This window comes from Cimex lectularius, unplaced genomic scaffold (genome assembly GCF_000648675.2).
Source record: "Cimex lectularius strain Harlan isolate CLEC.00 unplaced genomic scaffold, Clec_2.1 scaffold113, whole genome shotgun sequence".
NCBI lineage: Eukaryota > Metazoa > Arthropoda > Insecta > Hemiptera > Cimicidae > Cimex > Cimex lectularius.
In genome coordinates this window covers 773,106-786,418 of record NW_019392858.1, presented here as the reverse complement: position 1 = coordinate 786,418, position 13,313 = coordinate 773,106, and the positions used below count along the sequence as shown (strand labels likewise).

At 32.9% G+C, this 13,313-nt stretch overlaps 2 protein-coding genes across 9 annotated transcripts in view; one reads left to right on the top strand and one right to left on the bottom strand.

Annotated features, from left to right (window-relative positions):
* Positions 1–1,832: 1,832 nt before the first annotated feature.
* On the bottom strand, positions 1,833–11,386 carry LOC106667058 (DNA repair protein REV1). 2 transcript variants are annotated; one of them, XM_014394704.2, is made up of 12 exons: positions 11,196–11,386; positions 6,628–6,751; positions 5,689–6,571; positions 5,512–5,632; positions 5,293–5,446; positions 4,624–4,750; positions 4,365–4,560; positions 4,190–4,308; positions 2,927–3,149; positions 2,765–2,870; positions 2,534–2,705; positions 1,833–2,475 (listed from the first exon to the last, which is right to left on the bottom strand). In XM_014394704.2, the coding sequence occupies exons 1-12, from the start codon at positions 11,238–11,240 to the stop codon at positions 2,325–2,327; spliced, it is 2,421 nt and encodes an 806-aa protein (XP_014250190.1). In that variant the 5' UTR covers positions 11,241–11,386; the 3' UTR covers positions 1,833–2,324. The 2 variants fall into 2 exon arrangements, with proteins under 2 accessions (XP_014250190.1, XP_014250189.1); XM_014394703.2 differs by lacking the exon at positions 11,196–11,386 and adding an exon at positions 9,056–9,245.
* LOC106667057 (tubulin polyglutamylase TTLL4-like) overlaps positions 8,952–13,313 on the top strand; it is a 23,587-nt gene continuing 19,225 nt past the window's right edge. For 3 of the 7 annotated variants that reach the window (XM_014394701.2, XM_014394698.2, XM_024228764.1), the window contains exon 1: positions 11,424–11,992. The gene's annotated coding sequence lies outside the window, so the exon portion shown is untranslated. Of the gene's footprint in view, positions 9,016–9,335; positions 9,853–11,042; positions 11,156–11,423; positions 11,993–13,313 lie in introns of those variants that run through there. The other 4 variants (XM_024228762.1, XM_024228761.1, XM_014394700.2 and 1 more) reach the window with 4 other exon arrangements.

Below are 13,313 nucleotides of genomic sequence, written 5' to 3'. Positions count from 1 at the left end.
GTGCAAAACATGAACGATATACGAATACTTAAAACAATTTAGGTTTGTAATTGTGTTGTAGCATAATTATAATTAGGGCCCAATTATGAAGCATTCCATTTGAAAAGAAATTTAAAGTTTTTATTGATTGTTTTTAATTTATATTTAAGGACAAGGGTTTAAGTGCAATTTTATTATAAAAGATTCTTTAGTTTTTCTAAGTTAGCTTTATGTACATGTCATAAGTTGCTTGGAATTTTTACATAATTCATATTTTCTTTTTCACCGCTTTCTATTTCAATGTTGGTCCCAGTGATGATCCTCAAAGTAATATATTATTTAATCATTATGTTGTAAAAAATTTTACTTATATGTCGCATACCAACAGTTATAAAGGGTGTGCAGTATTAAACTATTTTGTCCATTGTTATGTTTACAAGAAGTACTATGCATTTTAATTATGTAACTAAGTTTTAAGGCTTTTTATTATGCTCAGTATGGAAAAGTGGTGGGACATATATGAACTGTGCAGAAAATGAGTAAACAGCAGCATGATGGATAAAAAATTTAACAATGTGTTCTTTGTTCTTTCGCCGTCACCTTTTTTCCTCTCTTTGATAAAATTTAAATGTCTTACTCGTTGAAAAAGTTTGGAAGCTGAGAAAATAGCCCATTCTTTTGTCAGTTCTTTTAAATTTGATTATTGCTAAAGATCAGATCTTGATCTGAATAAGCTAAATATTAGCCAGGTTTCTTAGTCAATCCAAAACTATTAGGTAAAAACAATCCGCTTTATTATACATAAGTGGATTTATTTTGAACTTAAGTTAATCTAATTCTTAAAAAGTTTTCCTTTTTTGCCCAACACTAATTTTTATTATTGTAGAAATAAGTAATAATTTGACAGAGCAAGACTTGGGCTTGGTGTCTCAGGAGAGTTTAATCCGATGGAAGTGTATAAATGGATTTGCTGGGCTACGGTGTGTCAATTTCATTTAATTTCGAGTACATTCTTTCTAACTGTTCGCTGTAGAGTTCAAAGTTTATGGAAAATCCATTAAGAACAATTTTGTGATGAATAATTAATTCCTTCATAATTACAAAACACTTCTTTTCCACACTGCCCCCTTAAAACGACATAAAAGCCATTTAATGGCAATCTAGCCATTGCAGTTTTTTTAGGGGGAGGGGGGCATTTTGTATGAAGGTTCGCAACAACAAAATATCAACCCTTTTGGCGTGGCAGTGTTTTGAAAAAAAAAGCCCCGACACCCTCCTTGTGTTTAATTTATTAGTATATAATCTGTACATATACACCAAAGACAGGCAGGAGTGAGTTCCCCCGCTCTGATCATAAGAGACGGAAAAGATAATCCGCTCCCGCCCCTGCCCATCGGTACTGGCGATTAGAGGCGTGGCATCTCAATTACAAATACAACCAAGACCCAGATAATTTTTCTAATGGGGATTATAATTTGAATTGTATGCTGAATGAAAGTGATCAAAGATGATTCGAGTGTTTTCTGACTAGAGATTTATAAACTGAAGTTTGCCGACACAGACTATTATGCAAAATAATTTCCAATAGAATAAAGAAGCAGATTAATATAAACTGTCCAATTGTAAGGTACCGTTTTATTATTAATTTTTTCAGTCAGATGTTCTACAATCCATGTTCGGGCAGTAGTGATAGTTGCAGCCAAAATCTTCAACTCTTTGTGCCATGTCCTCTGGTTATACCGCACATACGACACTATCATTTTTATCAAATAGTTCACTCACTCAGTGGAGTTGGCCTGTGGATGGTGTAGAAGTGTTTACCTCAGATTGAGGGTAGAATAACAACAGAAAGATAATTCAATCAAAATATTTTTAATCATTATCACAGCCATTGAACATCACACATTTTCAAATATAATAAGTATTTGAAATAAATGATGATGTGACAAATAGTCCTTTCTTCAGAAAGTGGTCTTTTAACTTTTATTTGGTCATTTAATCATTTTGGTCTACTTTTCTTTGCTGTGTTCGTCGGTCAGACAAATTTCAGCATTTCATCAAACACTGAAGATAGGGAAATGCCAAAAAGGATCTGACAGGCCAACACAACGGGGTTAAGCTGACCAAAATCCGTATTAATAATACAGTTAAATTAATATCACTTTAATATTGATTAACAATATAATTATTATTTTATTAACAATAGAATCACATTTTTCAGGTACTACCAATGTCGATTTTTTTTTTTTTTTAATCTTAACTTACTGACTTTTGGTGTTTAAAGTTTAAAAAAATTAAATTGTAATATTTAATTGATATTAAAGTAAAATCACACGCTTTCAAAATCAGTCCGGAAGAGATGTACATTTGAGTAAAGAACAATTTATTTTCAACCTGCTTTTATGGATATAAACCATTGCAGTTTGCACGCTGTCCAATACATCAGTGAACACGGATATCCATGTATCTTTAAAATTTTCAGACCTCGAGATGCACCTTTAATTAGGAAAAGACATAAATAAAAATTTTCCTTAAATTATTCTAAGAAACCGACCTGTGAAAAGATTTGAGCAGTACATGTAACTCTTCGAACCTCCTGTTATTCACAAGCTGCTGAAAATATTCAATTATCATCAGTTTGTCTTTTTGTTTCGGTTTCTTTTCTGAGTTCACCCACTGCTGGAGCAGTACCCTTATTTCAGTAGGTGAAACAAAACTGCTAACCCCTGTATATAAAAAGAGAAATTATTGCTGAATAATACTAATTTTTGAGTTTGCTAATTACCACTTTTTGTTAAATCTTTCTTGTTAGTTCTGTTTTGTCCTGAACAAATATTATTTTTAGTTTGATTATTACAGTTTTTCTTATCTTCGATTTGTAGATCCGAATCCTGTTAAAATGCCAAAATAAATAATGTTGTCATATTAAAATGTTTAAAATTCTTACTTTTAAAATATTTTCTTGTGTGTCAATATCCTTCGGAATAGTTTCTGCTGAAGAATTGTCCTTTGTTAAGCATACCTTATTTTTTGTAGTGCTTTTTGAATTGAAAAACCTCATTATATTATTTGCCTCATTTTTTACTGGTTCTAATGATGAGATTTTAATCCCAATACCTCTAAGATCTTTTGAGTTTATTTTAAGTGGTTTTATAATCTTTTGAACTTCCCTATAAAAATATTTTCAAAAAAACTTACCGCTACATTCTGTCTATATATGTTATACAGGGTGGCCCCAATCGATTCAGCCACAATTCCAGATCTTATAGGAAATTGAACGCTGAGTAAAAAAGGTCCTATGAACTGTGTCCGCAAACCCTTCAGTTCTGAGCTACAGGCAAAAAAAAACATGAAAAACCACGTTTTTTGACCTTATTCGTGAAATTGTTAGTAAACTGTTAACCTGATTGTAAAACAGCTCGAAACAACATCTGTAGAGGATTAATTTCTGCATCGAATGAGATTAAAACCATCCTGATCGGCCGAAAATTTAATTTTTGACAATTTTTCGAAGTTAGGAGGTGAAGGGGTACACAAAATTCACCATTTATGACATTTTTATCGAAAATTCACAACTCGAACACCCTATCAAAAAATTCTCCGTTACAAACCTCGTTTGTTGAATCCTCCGTTACATTAGACCAACCCCAGTCTGATTCATGAAACATTCGAATTTTGGCTAATTTACTGCTTTTCACCCAAATCGAATGTTACTGTTTTCTGATGGGTACCCCCTACAGAATGAAATAATGTATGAAAAATCTGAATGGCTTACTTAACAATTTTAGATAGAACAAGTGTACGCATCTTTTAATGAACATTACATTTTATTTATTGTAAAAAAACCATTACAATAGCTTGAGCGAAAAATAGCGACAATTTTCTACATTGCCAGTGAGATAGTGAGCGGAGTTTGGAGTTTTGTAACGGAGAATTTTTTGATAGGGTGTTCAAGTTGTGAATTTTCAATAAAATTAATCCTCTAGAGATTTTGTTTCGAGCTGTTTTACGGTCAGGCAAACAGTTTACTAACAATTTCACAAATAAGGTAAAAAAACGTGGTTTTTCATGGTTTTTTGCCTGTAGCAACTGAAGGGTTTGCGGACACAGTTCATAGGACCTTTTTTACTCAGCGTTCAATTTCCTATAAGATCTGGAAGTGTGGCTGAATCGATTGGGGCCACCCTGTATTATTTTGATTGTAAAGTACCTATAGATTGCTTCTTTATCGTATATAGCGATTGATAGGCTTGTCCCTTTTGTAACTGTGTCACAAACACCATGGCCGAGATATTTAGCAGTTTCTTCAGGAGCTTCTTTTGATTTCACCTTATTGAAAAGATTAGTTAAACAAAAGAAGAAGAAAACAATATTAAAATTAATACCATTAGTTTGAGAGTAATACTACGTCCTTTCATCATAACTGCTTCAAGCCGATTGGAAACTTCTTGAGATAAATTTCTTAGAAAGATATCCCTTTCTTGATCATCTGTAAATCTTATTCCATAATTGACATCGGCCGATACTGACTTCCTCACATGATCAAATACCAAACCCTTATCCACTTTTCCTCGACATGCACTGATAAAAACGCATACACAGTCAATTTTAACTTTTATAATTAAATTATAATAGAGGACTGACTTATAAAGGGTTTCTCCTTGCTTATTGCCAAATTCCTTTTGTAACTGGAATAAGGAAATATTGCGTAAATCTCCACAAGTAAGTACACCATTTTCCCTCAGCTTAAAAGATGTAGTTCTTCCAACGCCTAAATAAAAATTAAAAATTGAAAAAATTAAAATCTAGAACCTTTAATTTTTTTAGTTTATTTTAATCAACTGTACAATTTTTTAAATTCAAAATTATAACCCAATACAATATTAGCTCAAACATGAACTCTAGGGAATCTCTTCTTTCCCTGAATTTTTAAATAAATCTATAGTGCTCTTTACAGAACTTTCAGAGAATCTGGAGTTCCCTTGAGTCTTTTTAAAATCTCCCAGGAATTTGACTGCATCTGGTGCCAGGATGTACAGCTGAAAGTTCCTTTCATGCATAATATATCATCCTAAAAACCTACTTATCCGATCATTTCTTTCATGTAATTCCACTGTCCGATGAATTCTCAGTCCCTTTAATGACGATGAAGCATCATAGAAAAGTTTAGGCCACAAACTCATTTAACAGCATTAACTATGTTTTATTTTAAGCTGTGATATTTTGATAAATTCTCTTGTAAGGTTCCATAAAAATTCCATTTTTATAATAATTTCTCTAAGTAATATTTATGTGATGTATTTTATTATATACCTGGTAGATCAGAAACCGCTATATCTGATAGATAGGATTCAACGTGATCACTTGTTAGATGAAATTGGCCATCGGGTTTTGCCTTCTTTGTTGCTAATCTTGCTAACAATTTATTTTCACCAAATCCTACAGAACATGGACAACCTGTTTTCTCCTGTAGTAAATGATTTTTTTTATATATATAATTTAAATTGAACGTTTTGTTCACTTAATAATAACCTTTATTTCTGTCCTTAGAACTGTTGCAAACTGCATAGGAGTAAGGCCTGTTGCATCCAGTAACTCTGAACAATCAGCATACATCTCATCACAACTTACTGCTTCAATATCCAAAGAGTATCTTAAATTGTAAAAATCGGATTAATTATAATGAATTAATTAATACAAATATTGTACCTTGTTACGGTGTTGTAAAGAATATATGAGACCTCTTTGTACTCATCAAAATTGTAACTAATAAAATTAAGATTTGGGCAGAGTTTAAGAGCTTCGCCTACAAACATGCCATTCTTTATTCCAGCTTGTCTCGCTTCGTAGCTACAAGAAGCTATTTCTGCCATTGAATCGTGCTCTTTCAGCTGGTTTACCCAATGATCACTTTGGACAGATAGCCCTTTCTTTTGCCTGTAAGCTTCAACTTCCTGCATAGGATTGATGCCTTCTCTTGGCTTGGGGCAGTTCCCTTTGGAATGTGTTACTGCAACTGGTTTTCCTTTTAATTCCGGCCTGTTACGAATCCCAACAGAAACAAAAAAACAGTCCATATCAATGTGCATGATTACATTCTTCTCAATGCAATCATGATCATTCATTGTTAAGTCTTTGGCTTTTTCTGTCAACTCCTCCCGACCGGGAAATGTGTAAGGTTTTTTCAGTCTAAGCTTTAAGATATGCTCTTTAAGCATAGACCCCAATGATGAAATATGATGTAGTCTCGATTTACTATAAAATTCCTCGAGGAAGTGTTCATCGGTTGTACATTTTATGTTCGTTGATTTTGTATCATCTGGCTGTTTGCCATTGGTGCAGAAAGTCAGAGTGGGCTGTGTTTTAGATTGATTAGTGAGTAAAAGATAATCCTGATATTTCAAAATATATCCCGCTTTTATACTGTCTGTTATCCACGTTGGTTTCACCACTTTTAACTGGTTCATTTGTTTAATTTTACTGTCTGGTAGATTGGACGCAATAACGTGTGTTGTTTTACCAGATTGATAATAATGGTGATAGGTACCGCCATGCTTCATCATCAGTAGCCTTAGCTCATCACTGCTAGGTTCTGAAAATATTATTTTAAAATACAAAAAAATCATTTGTAATCTTAATGCATTTTACCTGTGTAACCATTGACAAAGATAGAAATATCCTTAAATAAATCATCCTGTTTAAGTCCTGATTTTTGGCCATCGATATTGAACTGTTCGATAAGCTTGTTCTTTTTTGCTTCCATATACCCTCCCTGCAATGCACAATTGGATAGTTGATTTTTGTGATAATTTGACATAAGAATTTTTCAACGATTCAAAAGCTTTTAAAACAAAGTGCCTTGGTAAATGCTTTAGAGATCTAATATTGTTAAACATTTTCTTGCCGGCCAGTAAGAGCTTGGCATGACTAGGTACAAATAGAATTAAAAGAAAGAAAATTAAGAGTATTTAAGTATTTACCATGACCTTTATTCACACAATACACAACTCTCGGTTTATCGTTACAGTAGTTATCCAGCAAAAATGATAAGTGGTGCAGTGAGTGTGTTGTTTAATCTTTTTAAAAAGATTGTTCCTACTCACACTATGTTGTTTTCACCGATGCAGATTTCAAGCTATAGCTCACATCACGTTCCTGCAACCTGATGATTGAAAATCTTGAAATCCAGATCATTGAAAACAACAAACTGTGAGTAGGAACTATCTTTTTAAAAAGCGTATTATCTGGTTTTAATTCTATCACAAATATTAAATTTTAAAAAAATTATATGTTATAGGATGTCCAAATTATTATCATCATTATATAGACAATAAAAAATTAAATTAAAAAAATAAAAATAAAACAATCCAAACAAATGCCTGAATATCAATGGTCTAATTGTCATTATAAAGTGAAAATTTATAGATTTTATTTTACTACTTTTATTGATAAAAATTATTTTATTTTTATCCGTTGTATGAATATAAGGAATAAAGCTATTTTCTAGTATACTTGGTTACATTAGGTATGAAGCTTTTATGGTATTTTTATTTATGCTAAGGATGTATTGGCATAACAGAGTATTTGTTGACGGTATGCTTTGATTTTAGCCTAAAAATTAAGTCTATTCATGAATGTGCTCATGATCCAATTTCAGATCATCCTTGTGCAATCAAATATTTTTATTTGCTCTATTATTTTGAGAAACATTACATGCGGTGAAGTAAAATTAAAATGATTTGGACAAGCGTAATAAATTGCAACAGAAGAATTTTTTGAGTTTAAGGGAGTATAGAGACAAATAATAAAATTTTTAAAAATCCAAATACATAAAATAACCGAAAATTCAACCAGAAACCAACACTGGACCAAACAAAAATTATAATTTAAATTGCCGAGCCTGGTATACACAAAGTAAAAAGTCTCCAAACACATTTTTCATTTATTTGCATTTACACCCCAAAACTGATGGAGCTCAAAGCATCCAAACATTTGGAAATCAACTGTAATCATCAATCAACAGTTATTTTCTTTTATTTACTGCTATTTATCTTTTAATAATAAATTATTCCTAATTAGTATAGACGTATTAAAGTAAGAACAAAAGCATTATTTATGTTGGCCCAACTACAGTATTTTAGTTCCTCGATTTGAACCAAAAATTTGGAACGCTTCTCTTCTGAATTACAAAAATCAGAAGGAGATTTTCAATGTGTGGAAATGGTTCAAAAGTATATACTGCATTTACTGTATTAATGAAAGAACAACATAGCATTGTTTATGTTGGTTAAGAATGGAATGGCCCAACATAACAGCCTTGGAGTTCCTCAATCAAGCTGAACCAATAATTTAATAAATCACAAAAATTGGAAAGTTTTTTGATGCATGGAAACGGATCAATAGTAAGATGGCAACAGAACTCTGTGACTGATTTGACTGAGTTTGCAGCCACTATGCAAACCGCAGCTTCACTGTTGCCCATCACGATTGGTAGTAAGTTGAGGACTCGCACGGCACTTGGCGAGTATTCGATGTTTGCTCACACATTGGCTGATTGTACGAACCCATGTGTGTATACATAGGCACGCTATTCAGCGAATACCAATACGAGCATCCCGAGACTTGTCAAATATTCGGCAGCAATCGGTATTGGGTGAATACTGAACTCTGTAGCTACCTTAAGACAAAAATGTTTTTGTCCCCAATAACTTAGAAATTTGGAGCTCTTACTTTGAGCAAATTGGTAGGTCGTTCGAATTTTTTTTTACTGAGTGTAAGCCGCTATCAACTATACTTCTAAAGTATAAACGTGCAGTTGTAAATTGTAACAATGACGTCAAAAATATTTACAACTTGGTCAAAACTCGTCAAGAATTTATACTTGAAAATAATAATTGCTTCGTGTATGTAAAAACACACATGTACGTGCTTTATTATGCATTTGAAAACCAAAAAAAAAAAACATGTTATTCAGCAAAATGTTTATTGAGTTATGAACAGAAGATCGTTAAACATGTACAACTCTTTGACCAGACAGTAAGTTAAGTCGAATAATAAGATCGAAGAATTTTTTTACCCATTCTTCAAATCCGTTGAGATCCGTTCTTCCCTTCCTCTTCATCTTTTCGTGGAGCTTGTCGGAACGTTTTAAATATAATTTTTATCGTTTTTCTTTGACAATCGGTTAAGAAAAAAAATCCGAGTTGTCTGTGAGTTGTTGACTTGTTCGGCTAACCTTCACCGGTTTCGACCCCGTGCTCATTCATTTCATCCATATGTAAAATTAAATTTGTAAATTTATTCATTCTTCCAAATTTAAAGAAAATTTAAATATAAAAAAAAACAGTAAACCATACACGAAATAAATTTTTTTGTAGGATACGACCTTTGAAACTCGACTGTCTCAAAATTCCAAAAATATTTAGAAGACATTTCTTTTTTTTTCTTTTTTTTTGGTTGTCGCCTTTTTTTCGATAATCAGTACAACTCGGAAATCCCACTCGGAGGGCTTTCGTGAATCCAGGGTACCGTTTTTTTACCGCTTTTGTTTTCAAATTTTTTTATTTTTTTTTCCCCCCGACCGATAACTCCGAAGGGAGGCGTCGACGTGAAAATGTCATACGGGCTCGGTTCGAACGAGGCGTTGGAAGCATGTTTACCGTGAGTGTGATTAGAGGTATCGGCAGTCCTAGCTACGCCAGGGTCGTTCCTTCGCCTCTCCCGCCTCTTCTCGTCCTTTATCTCCGAAGTCGAGCCGTTCCGCGACGATCTTGGGATTTCGAATCGCACCAAACTTTTCACCCCGCCGTGGAAACGTTTTTATAGAGCTTTGTCAAGCACGTTGAAAGTCGCACGTTTTCATGCCGACATGAGGTATTTATCAATCATTTCTTCCCCCCATACATTCTCTTACCATTTGTGTAAAAACGTACGTTTAATTTTGTAATGGTCAAAACTTACAAAATTTTACACTTTCATTTTGTCTCAAAATATCTTCACTCATCGCCTCTGTAGAAATAAAGGCTTAGTTTCTACCCCTTCCTTCCTTTTTACCCTAAAGATTCGTATTAAACATTAAACAGTCCAATTATTAATTTTAAATTCATATTGTGCACAAAAAATATCATTTCAGCCCCATTTTAAAAAGACAATGTTAAACATTAATGCCAATTTCCATTTTTACTCAAACAATTTGCATTAACATTCACTTTCAAGACGCATCTTAATATCTCTTTTGATTTTAATTCATTCTAAGGGGAATAAAAAAAAACACTTATTTTCCTCCCATCAGATCTTACTTTAAACAAATTTTTCATTTTGACATTTACTGTTTTTAGTATTATTAGGTAGAACTCCCTAAAAAGTTACAGTGACAATTCATCCTTCATACAGTCCAATTACTTATTTTCTAATTCAGATCGAGTCTAAAAAATATTACTTTCCTCCCAATAACAGCCTTGGAGTTCCTCAATCAAGCTGAACCAATAATTTAATAAATCACAAAAATTGGAAAGTTTTTTGATGCATGGAAACGGATCAATAGTAAGATGGCAACAGAACTCTGTGACTGATTTGACTGAGTTTGCAGCCACTATGCAAACCGCAGCTTCACTGTTGCCCATCACGATTGGTAGTAAGTTGAGGACTCGCACGGCACTTGGCGAGTATTCGATGTTTGCTCACACATTGGCTGATTGTACGAACCCATGTGTGTATACATAGGCACGCTATTCAGCGAATACCAATACGAGCATCCCGAGACTTGTCAAATATTCGGCAGCAATCGGTATTGGGTGAATACTGAACTCTGTAGCTACCTTAAGACAAAAATGTTTTTGTCCCCAATAACTTAGAAATTTGGAGCTCTTACTTTGAGCAAATTGGTAGGTCGTTCGAATTTTTTTTTACTGAGTGTAAGCCGCTATCAACTATACTTCTAAAGTATAAACGTGCAGTTGTAAATTGTAACAATGACGTCAAAAATATTTACAACTTGGTCAAAACTCGTCAAGAATTTATACTTGAAAATAATAATTGCTTCGTGTATGTAAAAACACACATGTACGTGCTTTATTATGCATTTGAAAACCAAAAAAAAAAAACATGTTATTCAGCAAAATGTTTATTGAGTTATGAACAGAAGATCGTTAAACATGTACAACTCTTTGACCAGACAGTAAGTTAAGTCGAATAATAAGATCGAAGAATTTTTTTACCCATTCTTCAAATCCGTTGAGATCCGTTCTTCCCTTCCTCTTCATCTTTTCGTGGAGCTTGTCGGAACGTTTTAAATATAATTTTTATCGTTTTTCTTTGACAATCGGTTAAGAAAAAAAATCCGAGTTGTCTGTGAGTTGTTGACTTGTTCGGCTAACCTTCACCGGTTTCGACCCCGTGCTCATTCATTTCATCCATATGTAAAATTAAATTTGTAAATTTATTCATTCTTCCAAATTTAAAGAAAATTTAAATATAAAAAAAAACAGTAAACCATACACGAAATAAATTTTTTTGTAGGATACGACCTTTGAAACTCGACTGTCTCAAAATTCCAAAAATATTTAGAAGACATTTCTTTTTTTTTCTTTTTTTTTGGTTGTCGCCTTTTTTTCGATAATCAGTACAACTCGGAAATCCCACTCGGAGGGCTTTCGTGAATCCAGGGTACCGTTTTTTTACCGCTTTTGTTTTCAAATTTTTTTATTTTTTTTTCCCCCCGACCGATAACTCCGAAGGGAGGCGTCGACGTGAAAATGTCATACGGGCTCGGTTCGAACGAGGCGTTGGAAGCATGTTTACCGTGAGTGTGATTAGAGGTATCGGCAGTCCTAGCTACGCCAGGGTCGTTCCTTCGCCTCTCCCGCCTCTTCTCGTCCTTTATCTCCGAAGTCGAGCCGTTCCGCGACGATCTTGGGATTTCGAATCGCACCAAACTTTTCACCCCGCCGTGGAAACGTTTTTATAGAGCTTTGTCAAGCACGTTGAAAGTCGCACGTTTTCATGCCGACATGAGGTATTTATCAATCATTTCTTCCCCCCATACATTCTCTTACCATTTGTGTAAAAACGTACGTTTAATTTTGTAATGGTCAAAACTTACAAAATTTTACACTTTCATTTTGTCTCAAAATATCTTCACTCATCGCCTCTGTAGAAATAAAGGCTTAGTTTCTACCCCTTCCTTCCTTTTTACCCTAAAGATTCGTATTAAACATTAAACAGTCCAATTATTAATTTTAAATTCATATTGTGCACAAAAAATATCATTTCAGCCCCATTTTAAAAAGACAATGTTAAACATTAATGCCAATTTCCATTTTTACTCAAACAATTTGCATTAACATTCACTTTCAAGACGCATCTTAATATCTCTTTTGATTTTAATTCATTCTAAGGGGAATAAAAAAAAACACTTATTTTCCTCCCATCAGATCTTACTTTAAACAAATTTTTCATTTTGACATTTACTGTTTTTAGTATTATTAGGTAGAACTCCCTAAAAAGTTATAGTGACAGACATTCATCCTTCATACAGTTCAATTACTTATTTTCTAATTCAGATCGAGTCTAAAAAATATTACTTTGCTCCCATCAGCTCCTAATTTAGAAATACAAATGTTATTCTATTATTTATTCTAGAACTGTTTTTATTTTTACTATGTGTAGATCTCAAATTAGTTTCATTGTCAGATATTCATCTTTATACAATCTGATTTCTTATTTCAGTCAGAGTCGAAAAAAATATTACATACTTTCCTCCCATCGGCTCCGATTTTAGAAATAAAAATTGTCCTTTCTTTTAATCATTTTTATTAATTGTCCATTGTAGACCTCAAATTAGTTTCTTGTCAGATATCATAAATTCATCTTTATACTATCTGATTACTTATTCAAAGCCAGATTGAGTCTAAAAAATGTTACTTTGCTCCCATCAGCTCCTACTTTAGAAATACAATGTTCATTCAATTGTTTTATTCTAGACCTATTTTTACTTTTACTATGTCTAAATCGCAATTTAGTTTGTTAGATATTCACCTGTGTACAATCTGATAACTTATTACAAAGTCAGATTGAGCCTAAAAAATATTACTTTCCTCCCATCAGCTCCTACTGTAGAAATACAAATTGCCCTTTCTTTTAATCATTTTTATTAATTGTCGATTCTGTTATTTTATTCTTGAACTGTTTTTATTTTTACTGTGTGTAGATCTCAAATTAGTTTCATTGCCAGATATCAAAGATTCATCTTTATACTATCTGATTACTTATTTCAAAGTCAGATTGAGTGTAAAAAATATTACTTTCCTCCCATCAGCTCCTACTTTAGAAATACA